Below are 22790 nucleotides of genomic sequence, written 5' to 3'. Positions count from 1 at the left end.
TGTTCATCATCAAATGTCTGTTGGAAAAAAAATCCTACAATACTCTTAGTTCTCTCCCGTACACTTGTTTGATTTGACATTGACAATTTTCGCTTTTTCATATTAAATTTGCGCATGCGCGTCGAGCAGACTCCGATTTTTGTGCCTTGCATATATCTCCCACCACGAGAGTCGGAGTCGGAAGAAAAATACGTCAACTACGTTGTCTTGTCAGCTGGCGCTTGTGACAAGTTAACTCTATTACGAATGAAAATTTAATTAGAAAAAATAGTTAACATTCGAAGCTGAAAAGTAAATTTGTCTGATAACGGCTCCCAGCCGTCAAGCGCGGGAAGAAAGTGAAAATAAGCTAATATAATGGAAAACCGTCCAATCTACGTGTTCTTCGTTACTTTTGTGTTATTATGGACCCAATCCGAGGTTAGTTACATTGTTTTCACTTGAGTTCCTCCCCCGCACGTCACATGAATTTCTATTTATCAATAATTCTTCATTGTCATTTTATTTCTTTTATAATTTCGATCAGGCACAATCGTACGACGACAAAAGATGCAAATGTATTTGTCCGAGCATTTCATCGGTTATAAATACGACACAACCATCGCCGATTCGCCTCAATTTCATTTCGAACGTCCCACCTGACAGCTGGTAATTAAAATTAAATTCAAATCAAATTGTATTTTTAAATCCTCTCATGATGTCGGTCGAAATTTCATCGCAACAATTTTCAGTAACTGCGAAGGAGTTATTTTACCCAAGATCAAAGCACAACTTATGGGACAGGAGAAAATATTTTGTCCTAGATGCGAATGCAAGTATGAGAATCGCAACACCGCCATTATCAAGGTAACGATACAGGGTTGATCCTTTTAATTATTAAAATCAATAATAAAAATAATTCAATTCTACAATTATTTTAATGCTATTGAATAAAAAAACTTTTGCGATAATGCAAAAGAGAAGTTTCTTATGAAATAAAATGTGGTTAATTAAAACGTTAATATTTCTGAACTTTTGCATGAATATCATTGTTGCTGTATATGAAATATTAACTCGGAATATCAATAAAAACATAAATATAAAAAAAATTAACAGAACAGTAAATTATTTTTCTGTTTGATTTTTTTTGTATTCGCCGTTCTTCATAAATCATTTGAAAATTTCTTTTTTTTTGTAATTTTGCTGTTGTCAACAAAATGAGAATAATTCATTTCGTTTTTCTTTTTATCACAGTTTGTTGTGATAATAGTGATTTGGGTGATATCGCTCCTGGTAATTTACATGCTATTCCTGATATGTCTGGATCCGCTGTTGAACAAGAGAATTCACAAGGCGGCGGCAGGAGCGGGTTATCTAGAGCATACAAACGAAGAGGATGATTCAACTCTTGCTCCAGGTACATCACACCCTATGGGTGTGCGTGGGAATGTTTTGAATCGCGTGGGTCATCAGCAAGACAAGTGGAAGCGTCAAGTGAGAGAGCAACGACGTAACATTTACGATCGTCATACAATGCTCAATTGAACAAGAAAAAAAATAAGACAGAGGAATTAAAAGAGGGAAAACGAAACAATTGTACAGTTATTATATTATTAACATTTAATCGTAACGTGAAAGAAAAAGAGCGAGAAAAAACGAAGAGAGAGAAAAAGGGAAGTGAAACAAAATAAAGATTTGAAGCGAGTTATTTACTTAAAATTTACAATGTCGTTGACACTTGACAGCGAACCGAAAGAGCCAGAAAAATAAAGGTTTCAATCGAATCGTTATAGAAAATCATGGAAATTATTTTCTTCAAAATTTTTTACACAAGGAAAGCAATCATTTTGAATAATAATTCAGAAGTTTTCTCATATATTTGGCTAAGTGACGGTCAATTCGACTCTCCAATTCAACATGTTAACTCATCATTCCTAATATGTAATCTTTGACTTCGTCGTAAAAAACTAGAACGAGAGCTCCTCCAGTTCCTCGTAATACGTTTGAGAACGCTCCTTTGAAAAAGGCTCCTGGGCCTTCACGCTTCATCGTCTTGATCCAACAATCCGCCGTATTTTTGTACATTACTTCGTTTTTGCTCAGACCCGATTGCATCATCATTCTTCGTCGCACAGTGTCGAAAGGATACGAGATTATTCCTGCCATCGTTGTCACGGTCTGCAAAAGTTTTGAAAAATGACAAAAATTCATCTTTCAGGATGCTTTGTTATTGAAAATATAAAAAAAATGGATAATCCCACATCAGTTTTTACGATACTCTTTGTCGATATTGTAAATACTCAAAATAATCAATTATCCACTTTTCTCACCTCAGCTATTAGGAAATTTATATAAATCGGTGTGTGTTTTGGATCTTCGAGCAAAGTAGCTCTTGCAGTGTCGTAAAGCCCAAAATAGGAAGCACGATAAATAAAAATGCCTTGAACGCTGACGTTGAAACCCCTGTAGAGACCGAACAATCCGTCGGACTTGAAAATTTTTTTCAGACAATCTGACATCCCTTTAAATTCTCTGGCTTCACCTTTTCCAACATCTGCAGCTAATCTGGAAAATAATTTGGCCAATGCAGCGGATCAAGCATTTTGTTGGATTGAAATTCTGAAAATTTGGCTGTTGAAATAGTGTGCAATTATTCCGACATTGATTGGACAACTTTTGTTTTTTTGTTTATAGAAAAAATTTTGGATGAAAAAATCTGAAACGTCATTTTGTAATTCATAAAGCGAACAAGTTTGTTTCATTGAAACAAATGTCTGATTATTTGTTGAATAATTATTGGAATAATTTGCTTAGTGCATTTAAATTTTTGTAATATTTTTGTAGGCGAATTTTTTAAAATTTGTAAAGAACACGAGTCAACAATGATTTTTTGAGCCGAAAAAATCGACATCAATTATTTGTTATGGTGAATAAATTTTCTTTAGTCATAATCAAACCTGGTACGAGCGAAATCAAGAGGATAAACGAAAATCAAAGATGTAGCACCGGCAAAACCACCCGAGGCTAAATTACCGACGAACTGTTTCAAAAAATCGTCCTTCGGCACTCCATCGAGAAATATTTGTTTGAAACGGTCCTTGAACGCGAAATTCAACGCTTGAGTAGGAAAATATCGAATAACGTTGGCAAGGTTTCCTCGCCAGAAACTCAGAAATCCTGTTTCTCTCGGTATTCTCACGAAGGCATCGATCATTCCTTGGTGGAACGAATTATCATTTTTTTAAATGAAGAAATTTTACTTTGTTTAGAAGACCATTTTTCTCAATTTCTCGGTGGTTTTATTTTTTATTTTTTTAGATTTAGGTTTTACCTTTGTATTGACGATCTTTCGTTATTTGCTTCGAGGTATGTTGCACCTGGAGCAATAATTTTACACGCTCGATCGGAGCAACTGCAGTTTTTGCAACCCCCGCCGAAATTCCTCCGGCTAAAAGATCGACCATAAAAGCTTTTGCAGACTCCATTTTCTTGCTTCCACCTTTTTATTTTGATATTTTTATTTAAAACGTGAATTCCTGAATACTGATGACATTATGGATGAAAGGCTTTTTTTCGTTGATTTTCATTCTATAGCGAATGAGGTTATTGCGAATGTGACGTTTCTCATGCTTGTCATATGTTTCTTCAATTTACGACTCGCAAAATATTCGTTTCGAAAAAATTTTGAACTATTGATTGACTTCGTTTCCATATTGTCAGGTTGTCAGGCGAAGATCTTGGTAGAAAATTTTACTCCACACAGAAGTATATAGTGACAGGAAATTTTAACACCATAATAAACAGCGGATCATTCAATATTGATAATCCAACGAAACGAAGCTTTTCGATTTCAAATTTATCCCACAATAAAAGTAAATACTAAAATCTTTCATGTTCATTTTTCGTACTTTTTGAATCTTGATTTTTGTTTTTGTTTTTCTATTCTTTCGCGTTCGACCTTGCCTATGCGCCAGTCCCCCTGTCGGGTATAGCGCATATTACCCACCGGGCATATTCCCCATTGAAATTTTGCATTGGCATCACTGAGCTTGAACACGAAGATTCATAGAGAGGCATGATACTAATAGAAAATATTTTTCTGTTTTATCATTCGTTATAAGTATTAATGAATATGTAGTATACGGATAGAGCGTCGGGTTGTATTTTTTGAAGTCAGCAGCGCTGATCACTCGCTAATTCAAATATTGAAGTGCTGCATGAGCACTTGAAGAAAAAATATACGACGACAGAGATTCTCAACTTTGTTGACAGTCGAGTAAAGACACATTATTTACATCTTTACCAGAAACATTTCAACGAAAATTTGCACAACTACCACCGTATATCAACTCTGCAAAACATTCTATTCGTACATCTATAAATCGCAACGACTGTATCATGAAAATAAATAATATGAAAATATTATATCTAACGGTTCATTATTTGAAAAAAATACTTCCATGAAATATCCAAACGTCATCCTGACGTTCACGTGTTTTGATCATTCAATCGGCAGAATGTCTACATTTGTAACATGAAAATCATTTTTCATATTTCGCGCACTCGTATTTAAAAAAAAAATCGTTGGTGTAGTTACTCACGGTTACAAGAACGGACCTCGATCTTCTTCCTACCTTTTTCTCCCGCGATCCTTGCGATCTCCGTTTTCCTCGACGATCCTCTCCCTCTCCGTCTTCCTCCACGATCCTTTCGCTTTCCCTCTGCCTCTACGATTCTCTTATCCTGCTCCATGGTTCTGATCATAAAGAACTTTTCCACATATTTTCAACACACTTTTCTTCCAATGTTTTTTCGTCCTCCCATATTTGGAATTTATCATTTCACCTTTAACTTTTGTTATCACTTCACCGTATCGCAGAAAATCGTAATCGCGATTCATTATCACAAATTTATATTTCCGCTGGTATTTTTTTCGAGAACGAACTTGGGTTTTTATTCACCAAAAATTTATCTTTATACCGACGCGAGAGAAAAAATTCGTTATTTAATTGTACGACCGATTGAATACGAAAATTAACATAAACGAAAAATAATATCCCCATTTTCAGGGAGGGCTCTTCTTTGCCTACTCTTCCCTAGGTTTTTTCCCCAGAAAACCGTTTTTGCGCGAATGGATAAGCCAATATGTCGAGTAACAGAAAGAATTGTAGTGACAAAACCTGTGCCACTGTTTCATAGAGAATCGAGTGTGCCCGCGTGCGTGCACGCGTGGTCGGTTGCTCGCGTCCTATTGTTAGCATTTGACTAGTAAAAACTATTCGTAATGCTGTACATAGCTGCGGTTATACGCGTTGCGTGCGTTGCTTAGCGTGCAGCGTTTGCAACTCCGACTTATCTGCATGGAATCTTGCCTGCGCGACTTCAAAGTGATACAGAAACTGTATCGAGCTCGGAACTGTGTCAAACTATCCGCTATGGAGTAGATTTACTGACTGTCCGTCTTCGCTTGCCGACAACCCCATGGCTTTAGGACCGTGCGTTAGGTGCTTTGCTTTGCGTTGCGTTGCTCGGGGTATGCTTGCATCTTAGCTCGCTTGCGGACACGCGCGCGTGCGAGCATACACACGACTCTCGAAACTATATGTTACAGGCGTCACTAAACTCTTTCTGTTATTGGCCCTTGCCTCGATACTATTTTTCACGAATTACCAAAATTTAAAAAATACTCATTCATGCACAAATTTTGTAATAGCAATAACATCGAGTGCGAGGACTTCCCTATCGGCTTATCTATAGTTGCGTCAAAAAAAGGAATCCCAAAAATTAAAGAAAAAAATGTATATTGACAAGGAGCGAATCATTATTTTTTATTAAATTTCAACTTTAATACTCGTTACGTTGTGTTTTCGTGTCTTTTATCGATTCGCACGATCTTCAGTTCTTTTATTTTGTAATTTAGATGACCGATCAGTTGCTTCAGCGAGATTGAATTTACTGTTAAAATTATGAAATAACTGTTAAAGCTACAAAATTGATAAAATTATGACCGCTACCAACTTTTATTGGTTTCTATTTTATTTGTTTATCGATTGATTGAAAAAAAAGATTATTTTAGTCATTCAGGATAAAGTAGGATTCCACGTGTCGTATTTCGTGCCCCGTTTTCTCAATGCACTGGAATATACAATGCGTAGCGATAACGACACGCTCACGTTCCGCGCCAGTCCTCACCCTATGCCCGCCGGGCGGTGAGTGAAGCGAAAAGCGAAACGTGTTGTGCCTCTCTCCCGGACGGAGCTCCCCCTCCCTGTGCGCGCCGAGCGCGGGCCGAGCCACGTGAGTGAAGCGAATCATGTTGCGCCTGCGCCTCTCCCCTGTCTCGAGCTCCGCCCAGTGTCTGCCCGTCTTCCCTCTCTCCCACTGGCTGACCGAACGCCACTATCCCCACTCTGCTCTGCTACTACGCTATAGCGAATAGTCCAAACACGACCAAGCGTAAACGCGTGAAAACGTAAACACGTGAAGAACGAGAACAAACTGAACGAATTATCCAAAATCCATTCGTAAATATTCACCGATTAATTGTCATAATTATCAATACACAAAATTGTATGTACCGAACCGTTGAATAAATTATGATCATCCATTAAAATATTATACATTATCTGTAGCGCTCTAATATTTATATATTAAGGTATTTTTATCGAATTTTAATTAATATTTTTTTTATTTTCGACATGGCGATTAGGAATTTGCGCCGTGCAAATTCCCCATCGCCATGTCTATATTATTTTGACGATTGTTTTCCCATTGATTTCTATATATTTTTTTGTCGATTGGGAATTTGGACGGCGCAAATTCCCCATAGTTCATCTTTTGTTGTTATCACAGAGAGATTAATAACAACTTTTATCGTTTTGAATCTCGGCGTACACATTCGTTGAACAAAGAGACGCGTTATCATAGTTAAACGCAAAATTCGTGCTTCGCTAGACAAATGTTATATTATATATATGGATGTACATATATGTTCAAAAATGTTTCTTGGTAAACAAAAGTGAATGTTAAATAAATATATTCGATTCATCAAGTCACATGTGTAATATATACAAACTGTTAGTGCATGATATTTATTATTCCCGTAATAAAACTCCAACGTGATTTTCTTTAATCGTACTAATTCATATTCAAGTGCTCATGCAGCACTTCAATATTTGAATTAGCGAGTGATCAGCACTGCTGACTCCAAAAAATACAACCTGACGCTCATCTATCTGTACTAAATTCATTAATACTTATAACGAATGGTAAAACAGAAAAATATTTTCTAATAATATCATGCCTCTCTATGAATCTTCGTGTTCAAGCTCAGTGATGCCAATGCAAAATTTCAATGGGGAATATGTACGGTGGGTAATATCATAGTATCTGGGGGAGACGCAAGGTTTGGGGGGTATATTTGTTGTTTATGCTTAGTTCAGAGCACCAGTCAGTGGCGTCGTCGCCGTCGGCCTGCATGCAGATTGCAGATACTACTGCTAACTGCTAATACTGCAGCTCAGTGGCTGAGTGGCTCAGTGCTCGGTCGCTCGTCGAACGTTAACGACTGTGGAATTGTTCGAGATCACTGATCACTTTGGAACCGGTAATTACCGGCGAATACATTTATAGAACGTTTTTTCGACAATTTTATACGATTTTTTTGAAATTTACTTTCCAAAGTCAAGCTTGTAGTTTCAGTTTTACATATAAAAATCATCAACAGTTTCACTGTATTGAGAAAAAAAGTAGAAACTGTTAAACTTTTGACAATAAAATAAAAAGAAATCATGACCTTGATTTCGCAATGATTCATTCGCAATTATCACCATCGAAGTTTGTAACAACTTTAAAAAATTGGCGGGAACACGATTATTTGATAAAAGTGCGAAGAAAAAAAAGTATTGTTTGCACCCACCAGCGTGTCTTATTTTACGGTTCGAGTTCATTCTCCATCGATCTCCCTATATTCGTGATTCTCTAACCCTCGCGTGATGTTTAATCAGATTTAAAAAAATGCATTGAAGAAAAGTAAACGAAGAGAAAAACATTGAAAGTGAGTTTGTTATGATGGAGAGATGAGTTTTATTTGGCTGTCGATTTGAGACGTAAATAATTGTTTCTCATGGTAATGTGAATACGAAGAAAAAACATGTGTTTCCTAACCTCTGGGCCAAGATTTCGCGATGTTTCTTCGATCATAACGAGAAATTATTAGTGATTGAAAATTAATAACAAAACTTTGGAAAAAACTTCAACAATGGTTTTACGACGTGCTATTTGTCGCTTTGGAAAAAGCTATGACTCATCAAAAATCACTTGTTTTTTGAGACACCATGATAGAATTAAGCTTTCAGTAAGATTTTTTCGTTCTTCAGCTCGTCTTACACCACAGGAGGTAATATTTAGTTTTTTTCCCATATAAATAACCACCGTTTTTCCGTCAAGGACGAGATACAAAATCAATTTTTGCAGGTGTCTAAGATCCTGAGGAATAATGAATATACCAAAGAATTTGATTCATCTAGTTCTATTAAATTTTACGAATCTAATCAACTGGCATCTAACAATCCTATTGAAGATACAAGATCAGAAGCAAAATGCCTTTTAACCAACGGTAAGTTTTTTGCTGAAAAAAACTCTATTCGCGAAATGTTTCAATAAATTAGTACAATAATTATAATTAATACAGTATATAATTGATAATTATAATATTTCCTATAATTATACACTAAATTTCTTTTTATAAAAAAAAACTTTAATAAATTATCTTCTAGTGTAGGAAGAAGTTATTCATGATGATCCTTTTTTTGTGTCAGGTTTTTTAATGGGAATATTTGACGGACATGGAGGCAGTGCATGCGCTCAGGTAGTAGCAAAAAGATTATTTCATTATATATCAGCGTGTTTACTGCCTCCAAAAATATTGACGAAATACATAGACAGTCATGGGATAGACGAAAATTTTCGTTTGCTGGAACGCTACAACGATAAATTGGAATTTGTCTCAGGCATAAAAAGCCTTTACAACAACAGTTTTGTTGCCTTCTTGCACGATATAGTGAATGGAAAAATATCCTCTGACAAAGTAGAGGACTCATTGATTAGCGCTTTCCTTCGTCTCGACAATGATTTGTCAGACGAAGCACTGCACAAACTACGCTCAAAGGATGCAGCTCGCACTCTCTCTGTTGCCATGTCTGGAGCTGTTGCAGTTGTCGCTCATATTGACGGACCGCATCTTCATGTTGCTGGAGTTGGGGACTGCCAAGCTATTCTTGGCTCCCATACTGGTATTATTCTTATTTTTGCAGTAAAAAACAAACATTTTGTAAGTTTGTTTGATTTCCAAGAAGAATGGAAATTTCACGAGTAGAGTTCGATTTTCGTCTGAAAAATTTGAATATTCTGCATATATTTTCGTTTTATCGAATCATAGAACATGAATTGCAATTGCGAAATCTTCTGAAGATAAGGAGTTTTCATTTATTATAAAATAGTCGAAATTATTTTTGGTAGTGACTAATTGTAGGAAAATTTCTTTGAGCAATTATAAACTGTTAGTTTCAAACTCAATTGAATTTCCATTTTGAAAGTTTTCCTTTAATCACAAGCAACGACGAATTCTCATTAGGGAAATGTCTGATCATTTATACAATTTTACAGAAAACGAAGGTTGGTCATACAAATCGTTGACGGTGGAACACAATGCGGACAATCGTGTTGAAGTGGAAAGAATATTATCGGAACACCCACCCATGGAGAGAGCTACGGTGATAAAAATGGAGCGTTTATTGGGTCAATTAGCGCCTCTTCGTTCGCTGGGTGATTTTCGTTACAAATGGAGTAAGGAATTGATGAACGAGGTGGTAATTCCATATTTGGGTGAAGCTGCAGTACCACCAAATTATTACACACCGCCCTATTTGACAGCAAGGCCTGACGTGACGTATCACAAACTTGAAGCGAACGACAAATTCCTAATACTTGCGAGCGACGGTCTCTGGGACTTACTGACCCCTAGCGAAGCAGTGCATTTAGTCGCTGAGCATATAAGTGGAAAAATGTCAATGAATCCTTTTAAATTGCCGCAATCGACGATGAAGTTGTCAGAAATCAATGAAATGCTTTTGCAGCGTAAAGAAGGCTTGCAAACAAAACCGCTGGATGGAAACGCAGCCACCCATCTTCTGAGACATGCTCTTGGTGGAACTGACCATGGAATCGAACACAATAAATTGTCCCAATTTCTCACTCTTCCTAGCGACGTCGTTCGAGTTTTTCGCGACGACATCACTATCACCATCATTTACATGAATTCCGATTTCTTTGTAAATTCAACTTAATGAATTGGAATCGATTCAATTTGTACTATAGTTACTCCATTTCATTTCGCCTCCGTCTCATTTTTGTGATATTATTTGCGTACCTTTTATTGTTCCTTACGGATTAGAATCATTTGCCAGAATGATTCAACAGTTTCATTCAATCAGAGCGTCAATTAAATAAATGAGCATACAAACATTAACGAATGGTGTTATTTTATATGTCTGTATGCAAAATGCAATAATAATTTTTCCGTTTGTTGTGAAATTCTACCTCGAGATGACCACGATTTTTCTGTAGCTCTACGAATTTTCTTAAGGGGAATTATCATAACAAATATTCAAGAAGCGGTTGTTGTTTTTTTAAACTTAATATTGTTACTTGATGCAGTTTTAAGACTGCATTTTAATAACTAGTCAGTTATGTTTTTTGAGATTTTCAAAACTATGTATAAAAAACAATATTAAAGCGTTTTGTTTCTTCTAATTGTTCCATCACCATCTTTTAGTGAACTTCGTGCATTTTTTCTTTTTATTCCTCGAAGAAAACGCGTCGGAGTGATTTCAATTGCTTTCTTTACTGCCAGGGCAAAAAAATAGTTTTTTGTTGTTTTTTCGAATTCCTTTGCAAATTTCTGTAATTTATTATTTTCTTTCTATTTCACATCAATTCCCTTTTTATGTTCTATTTGGGTTGTACAAAAGTGAAGTCACTCAAACGAAGATCGTAAGACATTTTATATTCTAAACTGCCTGCTTCAACATGGTTTAAAACGAAATTTCCATGCAGTTCAAACTTTATGTCCAGGACACTTATTATTTCCTGAGTAAGCAGCTTCGTAACATGCTCTTCTGACAGACTTATTTTTTAGCGTCAGATCTCTGGTCCAGAATAAAAATTTCAACATTAATTCGCTCCGTTGCTCTTACATGCACAATATTTTTCACTCGTCGTGAAACTATTTTGTTATTTTTTGGAATAATAACATTTTCATGATCGCATAACTCGTCATTGATCTGATATACATTGAAATTAAAAAAGCAAATGATTTTTTAGTGAAACGTCAACTTTCTTGGAAGTCAATATAATTTTTTCGATTTTTTATGCCGCACGCATACTAAAAAAGGTTTGAAATGTGCTCTTTATTTTTTTTATATAAACACAGTTTAGCGAGCTGGTCTGGTATTGAGACGTGGAATAAGTTCGGTCCAAACTCGTGTCAATGCACTGACTGCTTCTACTACGTGTCTTGAAGAGGGTTGATTCACGCTCCTAATCTGTGATATATTTTAGGGATAATGTGATTATTTCATATCGAAGCACTGTATAGCTTGTGATTTATTTAGAGTTTAACCATAAAAACAATTTTTACATGAGAGAATAGAGATGTGTCCTGGCTTAACGATAAAACACACAATAGATGTACATTGCCTTCCGCATTTATCGTATTTATATATTTATATTCATATATTCTATGTATTTTTAGTTTCATTTTATTTATTTTTTCACTGGCAAATCGGCTCGATCGAATCGGGCTACAAATTTCGATGATGGGGAATCAATTTATCGTTTTTTTTTTCTTTTCCCTCACTCATTAGAGCAAAAGAGTGCATGTTCGAGCGATTAGAGAACTGAATAAATTTAAGCTCGAACTCGTGCAATAATTATATCGATAAAACTATTATTATCACGGAGGGGAAAATAAAATTATATTGATTTCTATTTATTATGCTGGTACCGACTGCAAGTTTTTTTCACTTCAGGAAGTTGGTTATTTAGTTCTCGCTTTCTCTTTCCTTCATCTATCGTTAGTAATTTTAAAATAATTCAAGCAAACTGAGTAACAAAAGAAATTATAATTGTTTTGAAATATTGTAATTCTACGCGATTTTATGCCCTCAATTATTTTCAGGGATTATTTTACGAACACGAAGATTTGTCAAAGATTCTCCGAGGGCGGGGACGGGCAAGCAGAACTCCAGTGTTCTTTTTTCGTCTTGTTTTTGCTTTTCTTCTCATCGGCAATATTCAAATAATGTACGAGCTCACGTGATCAGGCAAAAAAAAAACAAAAATACCTCAAATTCTATTATAAGAAACCATTCAGCCCTCCTGGCCGAAGTCTTCCTTGAATTTCTCTAGCTTTGCCATGTCCTCCTGATTTACCGTTGGGCGGGTCGTCGATAACGATTTCATCATGTGTTTCTAAAATAAACGAAGAAATAGAAAACACAAATGTAAAGTTTCAAAAAATTTGCGGTATTTTTGTTTATTAATTTCATAAAATTGATATCTCTTAAAACTAATGAATTTTAATTCGCTATAATTCGAAATAACGAAAATAAAGGAATAATTACCATCGTAACTGGAGGTTCGAAAAGTTTATCGCCTTCGACTTCCATCCAATTCATTTCTATGGCTCCGGGATCGCCGGGCGAGCAAGGAGTCAACAAATCATCGACAATAATGTTTTTGTCTTTCGGCGATGGGCCTCGTACTTTTTTGAAATGCGTTGCTGTCTGCACGAGACGAACCGGTTGCATAAGTGCATCACGCACTATAATGCTTATATCCGCGCCCGAATAGCCTTCGGTATTCGCAGCCAAAGTTCGAAAGTCATCTTCCGTTAAAGAATGAGCTGTGTTGCCCAAATGAAGCTTAAACATCGTTACTCTCGCGTGTTCTTCCGGTAGACCAATGTATATACGTTTTTCAAAACGTCTCCTTATCGCGGAGTCGAGTACCCAAGGTATATTCGTTGCACCGAGAACGAGAATGCCATCGTTGTCTGTGCCAACACCTGAAAAAAGAAAAAAAAAACATTCAAGCGATTTTCAGGTGGTTGAATCGTTCCATATTGAAATTTGAATGACGAAAACTTACCTTGCATTTGAACGAGAAATTCAGTTTTGATTCTACGCGCAGATTCCGACTCGTTATCAGATCTTGAGGAGCACAACGAATCTACTTCATCGATGAATATAATTGCAGGCTTTCGTTGGCGTGCAAGGTCGAATAAGTTCTTAACGAGCTTCTCAGATTCGCCGAGCCATTTGCTGACCAAGTCGGACGAAGATACGGACAAGAATTCGGAGTTGTTGGCTTCCGTTGCTACCGCCTTGGCCAGATACGATTTTCCGGTACCTGGTGGCTGATTTTGAAAATCAAACAAAGTGATAATATTAATTTTGTAGGATGGATAAAAATCATGAAGAACCAATCGAATCCTTATGGATCACGAAAATTTACGAACCATTGCAATCTTATGTATTTCAGATTTATCGTTGCACAATAAAGAAAAAGGGATTTATTTTGGTTCGTTTTTTTTACTCACTCCAAACAAAAGGATTCCCTTCCATGGTATTCTCTTGCCAGTGAAGAAGTGTGGGAAGCGTATAGGCAAAATAACAGCTTCTTTGAGAGCTTCTTTCGCAAGTTCTAATCCTGCGACGTCGCTCCATTTAATGTTGGGCCTTTCAATGACAATGGCTCCTTCGAGTCGTGACTGAAGCTTCTTCTTCTCCGGGTCACTATCCGTGTCGCTGTCTCCACTGTCGCTCTTTTTATCCTCGCTCTTGGAATTGTCCTCTCCATCTTTCACTGGTTTCTTTTTGCCTTTCTTCAAGTATGCTTTTAGTTTCTCTGCTCTGTCAAGATACTGCAGGCACTTCTGCCTTATACTCTCTTTAGACCTTTCTCCATGAGCTTCATCTGCAAACATTTTTTATTCATTCTTATCAATAATATCATCAGGCAATTATTAAAATTATGCAGAAAATTAGAATTATTATTTACAGCTGTTGCTATGATCTTGAAGAATAAAAATTATCATCAGTTGGACTAACGGTTGTCAATAACTGGATTAAAAATGACTAATTTTTACCCATTTTCTCTCCATAATAATCAAAATTTCTTACATGTTTCGTCAATGATCAAAAATCTATTATATTTACAGACAATTCCCATTTTTTCACTCAAAATATTTTTATTGTGCCTGTTGAAATTATAAGGTTAAAAAAATATAGGAAATGAAAGAATATGCGGAATATCCAGTTAACAAGTGGAACATTCCCGAATGTGGAAGAAAGATCAAAGAGGTTGAGTGACAGTGAAGAATCTGAAGTCGGTTTGTTTCGGTAGGTTATCCACAGTCATTATCAAGTTTTCCAAGGATTTGATACCGTTAATAATATACAAGGGGAGAGATAGCAAAAGAGTTGCAGAAGCGTTAACTGACAAGAATATCAACTAACAATTTTAAGGGACATTTCTGGAATTATAATACTGTCTATAATCACATAACTAAAGTACTTCAATGTATCAACAAATTAACTTTGATATGAAGATAATGTAGTAGTAAACTCACATTTGATGGAGTGTAGAAAGTATTCCACGGCATGCTCGTAAAGTTTCAAAGCTTCTTCATAATTTTTGTTTCTATCCTCTTCAGTGGCTTTGGTCACCAGATCAATGGCTTTCTACAAAAATATTGTTAAAGGTTTGTCAGAGAGATATAGACATTTCTCATTATTCTATATTAACAAAAAATTGCGAACAATTTGATTACTGAGAAATTTGTGAAAATTTCTATTTTTACCTGTAACGTTGTACCAGATGTCATTTTGAAGCGTAAAAAGACTTATCTCGGAATTTCCTGGAATAGCAACGTTTAGTCGTTGGTTTCGTCAAGGAAACGACGAACTTATAAGTCGAAAAATCACAAAGCTCGGAAAACACACGCGCGCACGAAAAAATCTTCCGAGGCCGTCACCCGAGAATTTTCGGGACAAATGTGTTACCGTTTCGTGTGACCGCAAAAACAATCTCTCATTGTTTTAACAGCCGATCGATCCGACACAATTTTTCGTTTTGGAGCAATTGAATTTTGGGGCTGTCAAACAGGGTAACCTTCAAATTGCTACGAATGAGAATGATTTTGACGTCATGCGATGACACTTTTTCGTACGTTGGTATAAGAGAATTCGCAGCGTAACCCGTATAAATATCGCAAAGTGATTTTAGACGTGAATCACTAGAGGCGTGGAAAAAAGCTTGCACTACGAATTGATTGAAAAGAAAATGGCTTTTCGTTTCAATTCATTTTCACCAAAAAATCTTTTCTTATTATTTTATCACACTGATTGGGATTCTATTTTTATTTTAAAAAGATATGAATCGAAACAATCGAAAAAGGTACTTTCACTGCGACGTGATCTTAACTCCCTGCGTTTATTATTGCAGAAACGTTTAAGATCGAAGAACGAGAACCACTGATCACTGATGGTGGGGGTGGTTGTGAGTCCGTAGCACGTGAAGTTGCGGTCAAATCACAGAACCATGCAACAGCAAAAATTTTTATTTTTATGTATAAAAAAAACCAATAAGAATTCAATACGTTTTGTTTTTGTTGTTATCATTCGAGAGATTCTCGCAACTTTTGCTCGCAACAACAAAATGAACTAAAGATTCATTTCTGAACAACATTATCGACGAATGTAAACTTAACCGACTGTGGATAAGTTACCGACTGCAAATAACTCCAATAACAAAATATAATGCAAATTCCATGAACATCTGTTTTTTTGTTATCGGAAAATGTTTTCTTCAATACTCAATTCGAGCAGAACCGGAGACGTTCGATAGACGGTTTCCATTGAATTTCATTCGCTTTTATTATCATAATATCTTTTTCTATTTATTTTTTAACTTTCGAATCACTTCAGTACTCGTCGTTTGTCAGGTGTCTTCCGCAAATCGATCGCGATGCATTCACAATCATTAATATTTTGATTGAGAAATTTCGTAGTGTGTTTGCTGATAAAATATTCGCGTTAATACGGAATTCGTAAAATAAATCTGATTGCGCCGAAAATTCTTTTATCAAGTAGGGACTGATCGCGATACGGGTAAAAATCGATGAGCGATAACCTGTTAATAGCTCATCTGTCGAGATCGTTGAGATTACAAAGACGCGATTTTTGTGGTTATGAAAAAGAATTCTGCGCAGTACAACGACATTGAAATAAGAATGAAAAATGGAAGCAATGGTTCAATCTTTTGTTTTTATTATCATCAGAAAGGTGCATAAAAAAAAAGCGGACAATCATCGAAAAAGACGAAATTAGATTCCGAATGATTTAATCTTATCGTGCAGTGTAATCGCAGGCTGTTCTCATAATTTTTTGTGCCGCACACTCGAAACATTCGCAGCAATGTAAAACTCATACGCGCGTAACGATTGGGAATTTCCTGATTCTTCTGATATAAAAAAAATTAAAATAAAAAAATCGCATGACGAAAGAGAAATTCGAATGGCAGCTTTATCACTTTGCACACGTTGCACTCGATATCTGATCCCGTATATTCGTGCCAAATTTGTCAATGCATTTGCACGAATCTCGATAGATTTCAATCGCACTGTCCGAAATGACACAAAAAGTTTTGCCAATTTTTTGTTTTCATCCGCCTCGGCCATTCATTCATTTTATCCACCAATGATTATGTTTGAAGAAAAAAAAACAGAGTGAAATAAGGAAAAATCAGCGGGAAAGGTAGGGGCGAGCAACTACGTTTCTTTCGTCAGGGACGCGAGAGTCTCGAAACAGCAAATAAATAATAAATAAAATTAGACTGAACGAGAGGGTTTCCTTCCTCCCATTTTTTTTTGCAAAGCAATTCTTCATTTGTATTTTTTTATTGTTCCGGCTCATATCCTTAAGGTAGATGGGTGCATGAATATTCGCTATCAAAGATTGCCCGATGATATTTTTTGCAGTCAAAAATGAATACGTACACACGTAAAAAGTTATTGAATTTTTACCTCACTTATATCCGAGATTTCGCTAAAAAAATCGATCCTTGCATTTCGTGGAGGTTCAAGAATAACATACAGCTTTATCCCGTCACGATTTCTCGTTCCATGAAAATCCGTCAGAGGGCGACGGATGGAGCGCTATCGCGTCAGCGAAGCGTCACCGTAAGCCTATAAATCTCCCAACCTTACCATTCCTCTTCCCCTTGGATCCTACCAAAATTGTACCGAACCAAAGAATTAAGGTATTACTGGATGGATAGCCCAGCCGATAAATTGTTAATTGTACTTGATCGGAATTTCCGTACTTCGTGATGCAATAAAAATTTGAAAAAATTCAGCAAAATTTGGAAAGTTACGAGCTACAATTATCAATAATAATATTGCCCAAAAGTTATTAATAAATTGTTTAAATAAATAATTTTTCAACAAATTTACGGTGAACCCTTGTTTTTTTTTACGAATCGAATGTGCGCATTTTTCTGAATGCTCATGTTTTTCTTCAGAATTTTCCTGGATTTTTGAAATTCCCTTTTTTCAATTTTTTTTTAAGGAGTTTCGGTACAGGCGATACAATGTTGCCATGCTAATCCATGCTAAAAAAATTCAAAAAGTTCAGAATTTTATAAAATTTGGTGAACATATTCTTTAGTGCCAAATTTGACGACACAAATTTTTTAAGATTTTTCTTCTACACAGTTATCGAGTAATTGATCACTAAAGTTTACGTGTATAAGCATAGCGTTTCCATATATATAGGTATACATTCCGGGCATGAGAAATCTGCTTTAATGTGTAATTACTCGATAACTAAGTAGAAGAAAATTTTGAAAAAAATTGAGTTTTCGCACTTGATGTTGAAGAACATTATCACCAAATTTGATCAATTTCTTAATATTTTGACTTCTGTACCGAAACTCCTTAAGTCGCTCCATCTGTACATTTTTGATCCAGTAACCTTGAGACTTTTCAAAACTGATGGTAAATATGTCTTCTAAAACATATCCAAAATTCAAATAAAAAAAAATTTTTTTTAACATTTTTTCAAGAAATTTCAAAAATCGACGAAAATTCTGATAAAATTCATGAGCATTCGAAAAAATACACACATTTGATTCGTGAGAAAAAAACAACAGGTCATCGCAAAATTATTGAACAATTAATTGTTTAAACAATTTGTTATTAACTTTTGGGCAATATTATTATTGATAATTGTTGTTCATAGCTTTCCAAATGTTGAATTTTTTCACATCTTTATTGCACCACGAAGTACGGAAATTCCAATCGATACAATTTTTGGTCGAGCTATCTATCCAGAAGGAGAAAATGTGCTCGAAGTCGACCATGACGACCATCTTTTCAGAGATTCTCAAAAGAGCTTGTTTGGGGGGACTCTGGGAAAAACTGCGTCGCTCTGAGTGACGATGCGTCAAGCAGTGCTCAGCCGAGCGATCACCCATCCGAGTATTGGACCCGCTCGGGGCCGCGGAACTCAGGAGAGCTTCTTGGCCATGCGCCAGCTTTTTTGCTCGTTGCGCCGATGCGAATGCGAAGGAGCAAAGATTTGGGGAATCGAACTTGCGGTTAATTGGATCGTAGGTTGAGATTAAGGAGTTTCGGTACAGAAGTCAAAATATTAAGAAATTGATCAAATTTTGTGATAATGTTCTTCAACGTCAAGTGCGAAAACACAAATTTTTTCAAAATTTTCTTCTACTTAGTTATCGAGTAATTACGCATTAAAGCAGATTTCTTATGCCCGGAATAAACGCTATGCTTATACACGTAAACTTTAGTGATCAATTACTCGATAACTGTGTAGAAGAAAAATCTTAAAAAATTTGTATTGTCAAATTTGGCACTAAAGAATATGTTCACCAAATTTTATAAAATTCTGAACTTTTTGAAATTTTTTATGTTTTTAGCATGGTTTAGCATGGCAACATTGTATCGCCTGTACCGAAACTCCTTAAGGCTGCTGCAATCTCCTGGCTCTGCTTCCCGCAAGGTGTGCAGCTGTGAAGCGTGCACGTGAAATTCCCGCAGTCATGGTCGTCAATTAATTACGCAACTGCGCGGTAACATTTTCGCGTGTGAAACTGCGCGCTCCCCGCGTGCGCGGCACACTTTTTGCCGGACTCGTTGCTCGATCCACTTTTTAAATTGCCTTCCTCGCGAACCTTCCTCGTCGTTTTATTCACGAGGTTTGGGAATCGCTCCTGCTGGGAAAACGATTCAATTGTTACCGCGCGAAACCGAGAAGAATCGCCTTGTTTAAAACTGACGATTCGTTAATCGCGTTTGCTCGTTTAATTTTATGCTCAACTCGGTCGATCACGTCGCTCCGAAACCTCCGCGAGGCGATCCTTCCGTGGGAATTTGTCTCCGATCGTGATCGAGCGATGCGCCGATTATCAATGTCTCAACTTCGTCACGCGCGCTGATCGATCTCTCAATCTCTTGGCGTTAATTAATTACGATGGAATCACGTGCCCTTGCGTCGCTCCGGATCCGACAACCCGTTCGACTCGCCTATCAGCCGATTCTCGTGCGGGGATGCCGCGACGCTAAGTTCGGACTTTTGGTTATCAGGGAATGTTTGAGGGGCGAGCCTGAATATATAAATGCCCCGAGGACGAAGTCTCTGCAGCCAAACGTTCGCCGTAAACGATCGAGGGTAAGTCTCTCTCTATTTATTTAAACGAGGCGGAATGTTCGCAGCAATTTTCGTCGATGTTTTTCCGGTGTTTTGCACCTCGGTTCTGCTCGACGCGCTCTTTTGAGCAGAAAGTAAAGTGAAAATATGTACGATCGGTGTCCGAACGAGTGAAGAGTTAACAACGTCGATTTAAATGGAGGAGAATCGTTGCGATTTCTTCCCAGAATTACGTCTCTTTCGGACAAACGAATAAACGTGCAGTTAAACCGTTGAATATATTCCAGCGACACGATGTTGAAATTGACGATCGCTCTGGCCCTGCTCGCCCTGCTCGCCGCTGGGGAACGAGAAAGCTACGAAAATTACAGAGTCTTCAGGGTGACGCCGACGAGCGACGAGCAGACGTCGTTTTTGCATTACCTTTCCGAAAATTCTCACGAGGTAAGAGTCAACAGAATCTGGACGATAAAAAATTCGGGAAAAAGTGGAGAAAACAAGTTTTCTCCCAGTGGAAAATCGAGCCCAACTATTCTGAGTGACATTACAATATTGAGGCTTCTGATTTCCAGTACAATTTTTGGAACGGACCGTCGCAGACGAACGTCCCGGCGGACTTGATGGTCGCACCGGACGGGATCGAGGATTTCGAAAATTTGATGAACGCGGCTGACCTTCCTTACAGCACTTACATCGAGAACGTTCAAAGACTGATCGACACTGAAAACCCACCGCTGTGGAAGGCCAGCTCCGGTTTCGATTGGACGAGCTACCACACCCTCGAAGAAATAAACGCTTATTTGCATAAAGTCGCTGAGGATCATCCCGACAAAGTGGAGGTCGTTTACGCCGGGAAAACTTACGAGAAGCGCGACATTGTCGGCGTCAAAGTTTCCTTCAAGCAGAACAACCCCGGCGTTTTCATCGAGGGTGGAATTCACGCTCGCGAGTGGATCTCACCGGCCACCGTTACTTACCTCTTGAACGAATTGTTGACCAGCCAAAATCCGGAAATTCGTCAAATGGCAGAGTCCAACGATTGGTACATCTTCCCGGTTCTCAACCCCGATGGCTTCGTTTACACTCATACGAAGGTGCGATTCTGACGTCAAAACCGAGAGCCAGCGACACTTTTTCATTCCCGCAAACATTTTTTTCACCCTTTCAGTATTTTCCATCATTTTATTCCCTCTCCGAACATATTTTCGCTGGAAAATAGCCTCGTTGGCCCTTTTCATTGCAGTTTAGTCATTTTTTTTCAATACAATTTACTTTTCTTCAGAACCGGCTATGGAGAAAATCGAGACAACCGTTCCGCGTTTGCAACGGCGTGGATCTCAATCGCAACTGGGGATACAAGTGGATGCGTGAGTTTATTACTTTTTACTCGAGTTCATGGAAATTACTGTTAGTTTATTGATAAAAGATCAATGAAATGTGTTCTTTCGGTGTATTAATCTCGACTATTTGTCGAATCGTCAGACGGTGGGGCGAGCAGCAACCCTTGCTCCGAAACTTACGCTGGAACGAGCGCTTTCTCTTCCGTTGAAACGGCCACAATGTCCAAGTACATAACTTCCGTGTCCGACAAAATTTACGCTTTCATCTCGTTCCACAGTTACTCACAGCTGCTCTTGTTCCCTTACGGTCACACGAGAGAACACCTCGACAATTATGACGAAATGGTGAGTCTAAAAGTCGTTAATCCATTGATTTGGATAACGAAGGGACAAATCGATGAGCCGCTTCGAAACTTCCTAGTGAAAACAGCTTTTTCGGAAGCAACGTCGAATCCGTCGTCGGAGCACTCAAACTTTCAGTACTTTTAATCAAACGAGTTGTATTTCAGTATGGCGTCGCTAAGAAAACGGTCGAAGCACTCGCGAAGCGGTACGGCACTCAATACAGATACGGAAACATTGCAGAAACGATTTGTAAGTAGAAAATGAGAGAATTTCCACGAGGAAACTCGCGCTCCTTTTTACTGGGGTTACAAAAAAATGTTTTATTTCTAGACGTCGCGACCGGAAGTTCCGTCGACTGGGCAAAAGCCGTTTTGAATTTCCCGTTATCTTACACGTACGAGCTCCGTGACACGGGCAAATACGGTTTCGTCCTTCCAGCGCGACTGATCGTTCCAACTGCTGAGGAAACGATGGATTCTCTCGTTGCATTTTTCAAGGAGTCGACTGCACGTGGCATTCCTCAAAGATTGTAAATCCGAAAACCTTCACATCGATCCCCAACTTTTTCACCGTGGAATTTTGACGGTGCATCAAACTTTCGAATCCTCCACCGCGACCTTTTTCACAATAAAATATCTTTCGAATATCTTCGTTTGCTTGTTCTTTCGGTACAAAAACACTCCAATCCAAACTCTTCCTTCGACGAGACCACTAATGAAAACACTTTTTCGACTTCCTCCTCACGAACTTTATCTAATCCCTCGCGTGCTCTATTTACGTGCACCAGCCAGAATATGATGAAACACCACAGGGTTATAGGAACTACGTAAAAAATCGCTTATCTTTCGATATTACGAATGAACGCTTCTCACGAGATTTACGAAAAAGTATAGAATAACAATAAAGTATAACGAAAATTTGGGAAAAAAATCGAGACGATTGTCTTACTAGTAATAAAGATAAATTACGTTAAAGATTAATGAGATCATGCCCACCACACGAGCTTTGAACAACTGAATTTTTTGTCATGATAAGGGATTGGTGCTATTATATTCTCTCAAAATTTATAGATTTAAAAATTAACATAACTAATCAATTAGTCCGTTGTAATTATCAATTATATAAAAAAAATATCATTATTAGTAAAAATTTGACTAGTTAACTTTTTGATTTGGCAACTTTGTTGTTGGTGGAGAAATATATCTACCTTGCCAACGGTAAACTGATAGCTTGTCACTCACATATGACTTGATACACATAACCAACAATTTATTTGAATTTGAGGTTACGTCACTATTTGTGATTACAAATATTTTTGTTTTCACAATATTTG

The 22790-nt window shown here is 37.3% G+C and overlaps 5 protein-coding genes across 5 annotated transcripts; 3 read left to right on the top strand and 2 right to left on the bottom strand.

Annotated features, from left to right (window-relative positions):
• The first annotated feature begins 178 nt into the window (after positions 1-178).
• On the top strand, positions 179-1776 carry LOC122416837 (uncharacterized protein CG1161). Its single transcript, XM_043429905.1, has 4 exons — positions 179-420; positions 527-648; positions 732-846; positions 1234-1776. Exons 1-4 carry the CDS (start codon positions 358-360, stop codon positions 1522-1524), a joined length of 591 nt encoding a protein of 196 aa, XP_043285840.1. The 5' UTR covers positions 179-357; the 3' UTR covers positions 1525-1776.
• Positions 1777-1824: 48 nt separating this feature from the next.
• Positions 1825-2691, bottom strand: LOC122416838 (ADP,ATP carrier protein 1-like). Its single transcript, XM_043429907.1, has 2 exons — positions 2310-2691; positions 1825-2157 (listed from the first exon to the last, which is right to left on the bottom strand). Exons 1-2 carry the CDS (start codon positions 2496-2498, stop codon positions 1900-1902), a joined length of 447 nt encoding a protein of 148 aa, XP_043285842.1. The 5' UTR covers positions 2499-2691; the 3' UTR covers positions 1825-1899.
• Positions 2692-7479: 4788 nt separating this feature from the next.
• Pdp (pyruvate dehydrogenase [acetyl-transferring]-phosphatase 1-like protein, mitochondrial) lies at positions 7480-10507 on the top strand. The gene is made up of 4 exons (XM_043429903.1): positions 7480-8377; positions 8455-8596; positions 8799-9272; positions 9646-10507. The coding sequence occupies exons 1-4, from the start codon at positions 8240-8242 to the stop codon at positions 10323-10325; spliced, it is 1434 nt and encodes a 477-aa protein (XP_043285838.1). The 5' UTR covers positions 7480-8239; the 3' UTR covers positions 10326-10507.
• A 1118-nt stretch (positions 10508-11625) lies between these two features.
• On the bottom strand, positions 11626-15567 carry Vps4 (vacuolar protein sorting 4). The gene is made up of 6 exons (XM_043429904.1): positions 14903-15567; positions 14672-14783; positions 13640-14016; positions 13189-13456; positions 12663-13105; positions 11626-12510 (listed from the first exon to the last, which is right to left on the bottom strand). The coding sequence occupies exons 1-6, from the start codon at positions 14924-14926 to the stop codon at positions 12409-12411; spliced, it is 1326 nt and encodes a 441-aa protein (XP_043285839.1). The 5' UTR covers positions 14927-15567; the 3' UTR covers positions 11626-12408.
• Positions 15568-19650: 4083 nt separating this feature from the next.
• Positions 19651-22103, top strand: LOC122416868 (zinc carboxypeptidase-like). The gene is made up of 7 exons (XM_043429960.1): positions 19651-19793; positions 20060-20216; positions 20345-20866; positions 21055-21139; positions 21255-21457; positions 21622-21706; positions 21788-22103. The coding sequence occupies exons 1-7, from the start codon at positions 19741-19743 to the stop codon at positions 21988-21990; spliced, it is 1308 nt and encodes a 435-aa protein (XP_043285895.1). The 5' UTR covers positions 19651-19740; the 3' UTR covers positions 21991-22103.
• The last annotated feature ends 687 nt before the right edge of the window (positions 22104-22790 follow it).

The sequence above is a fragment of the Venturia canescens genome, chromosome 10 (assembly GCF_019457755.1).
Source record: "Venturia canescens isolate UGA chromosome 10, ASM1945775v1, whole genome shotgun sequence".
Classification (NCBI taxonomy): domain Eukaryota; kingdom Metazoa; phylum Arthropoda; class Insecta; order Hymenoptera; family Ichneumonidae; genus Venturia; species Venturia canescens.
Note: the sequence above shows the minus strand (reverse complement) of the source record. Positions and strands in the feature narration are given on the sequence as shown.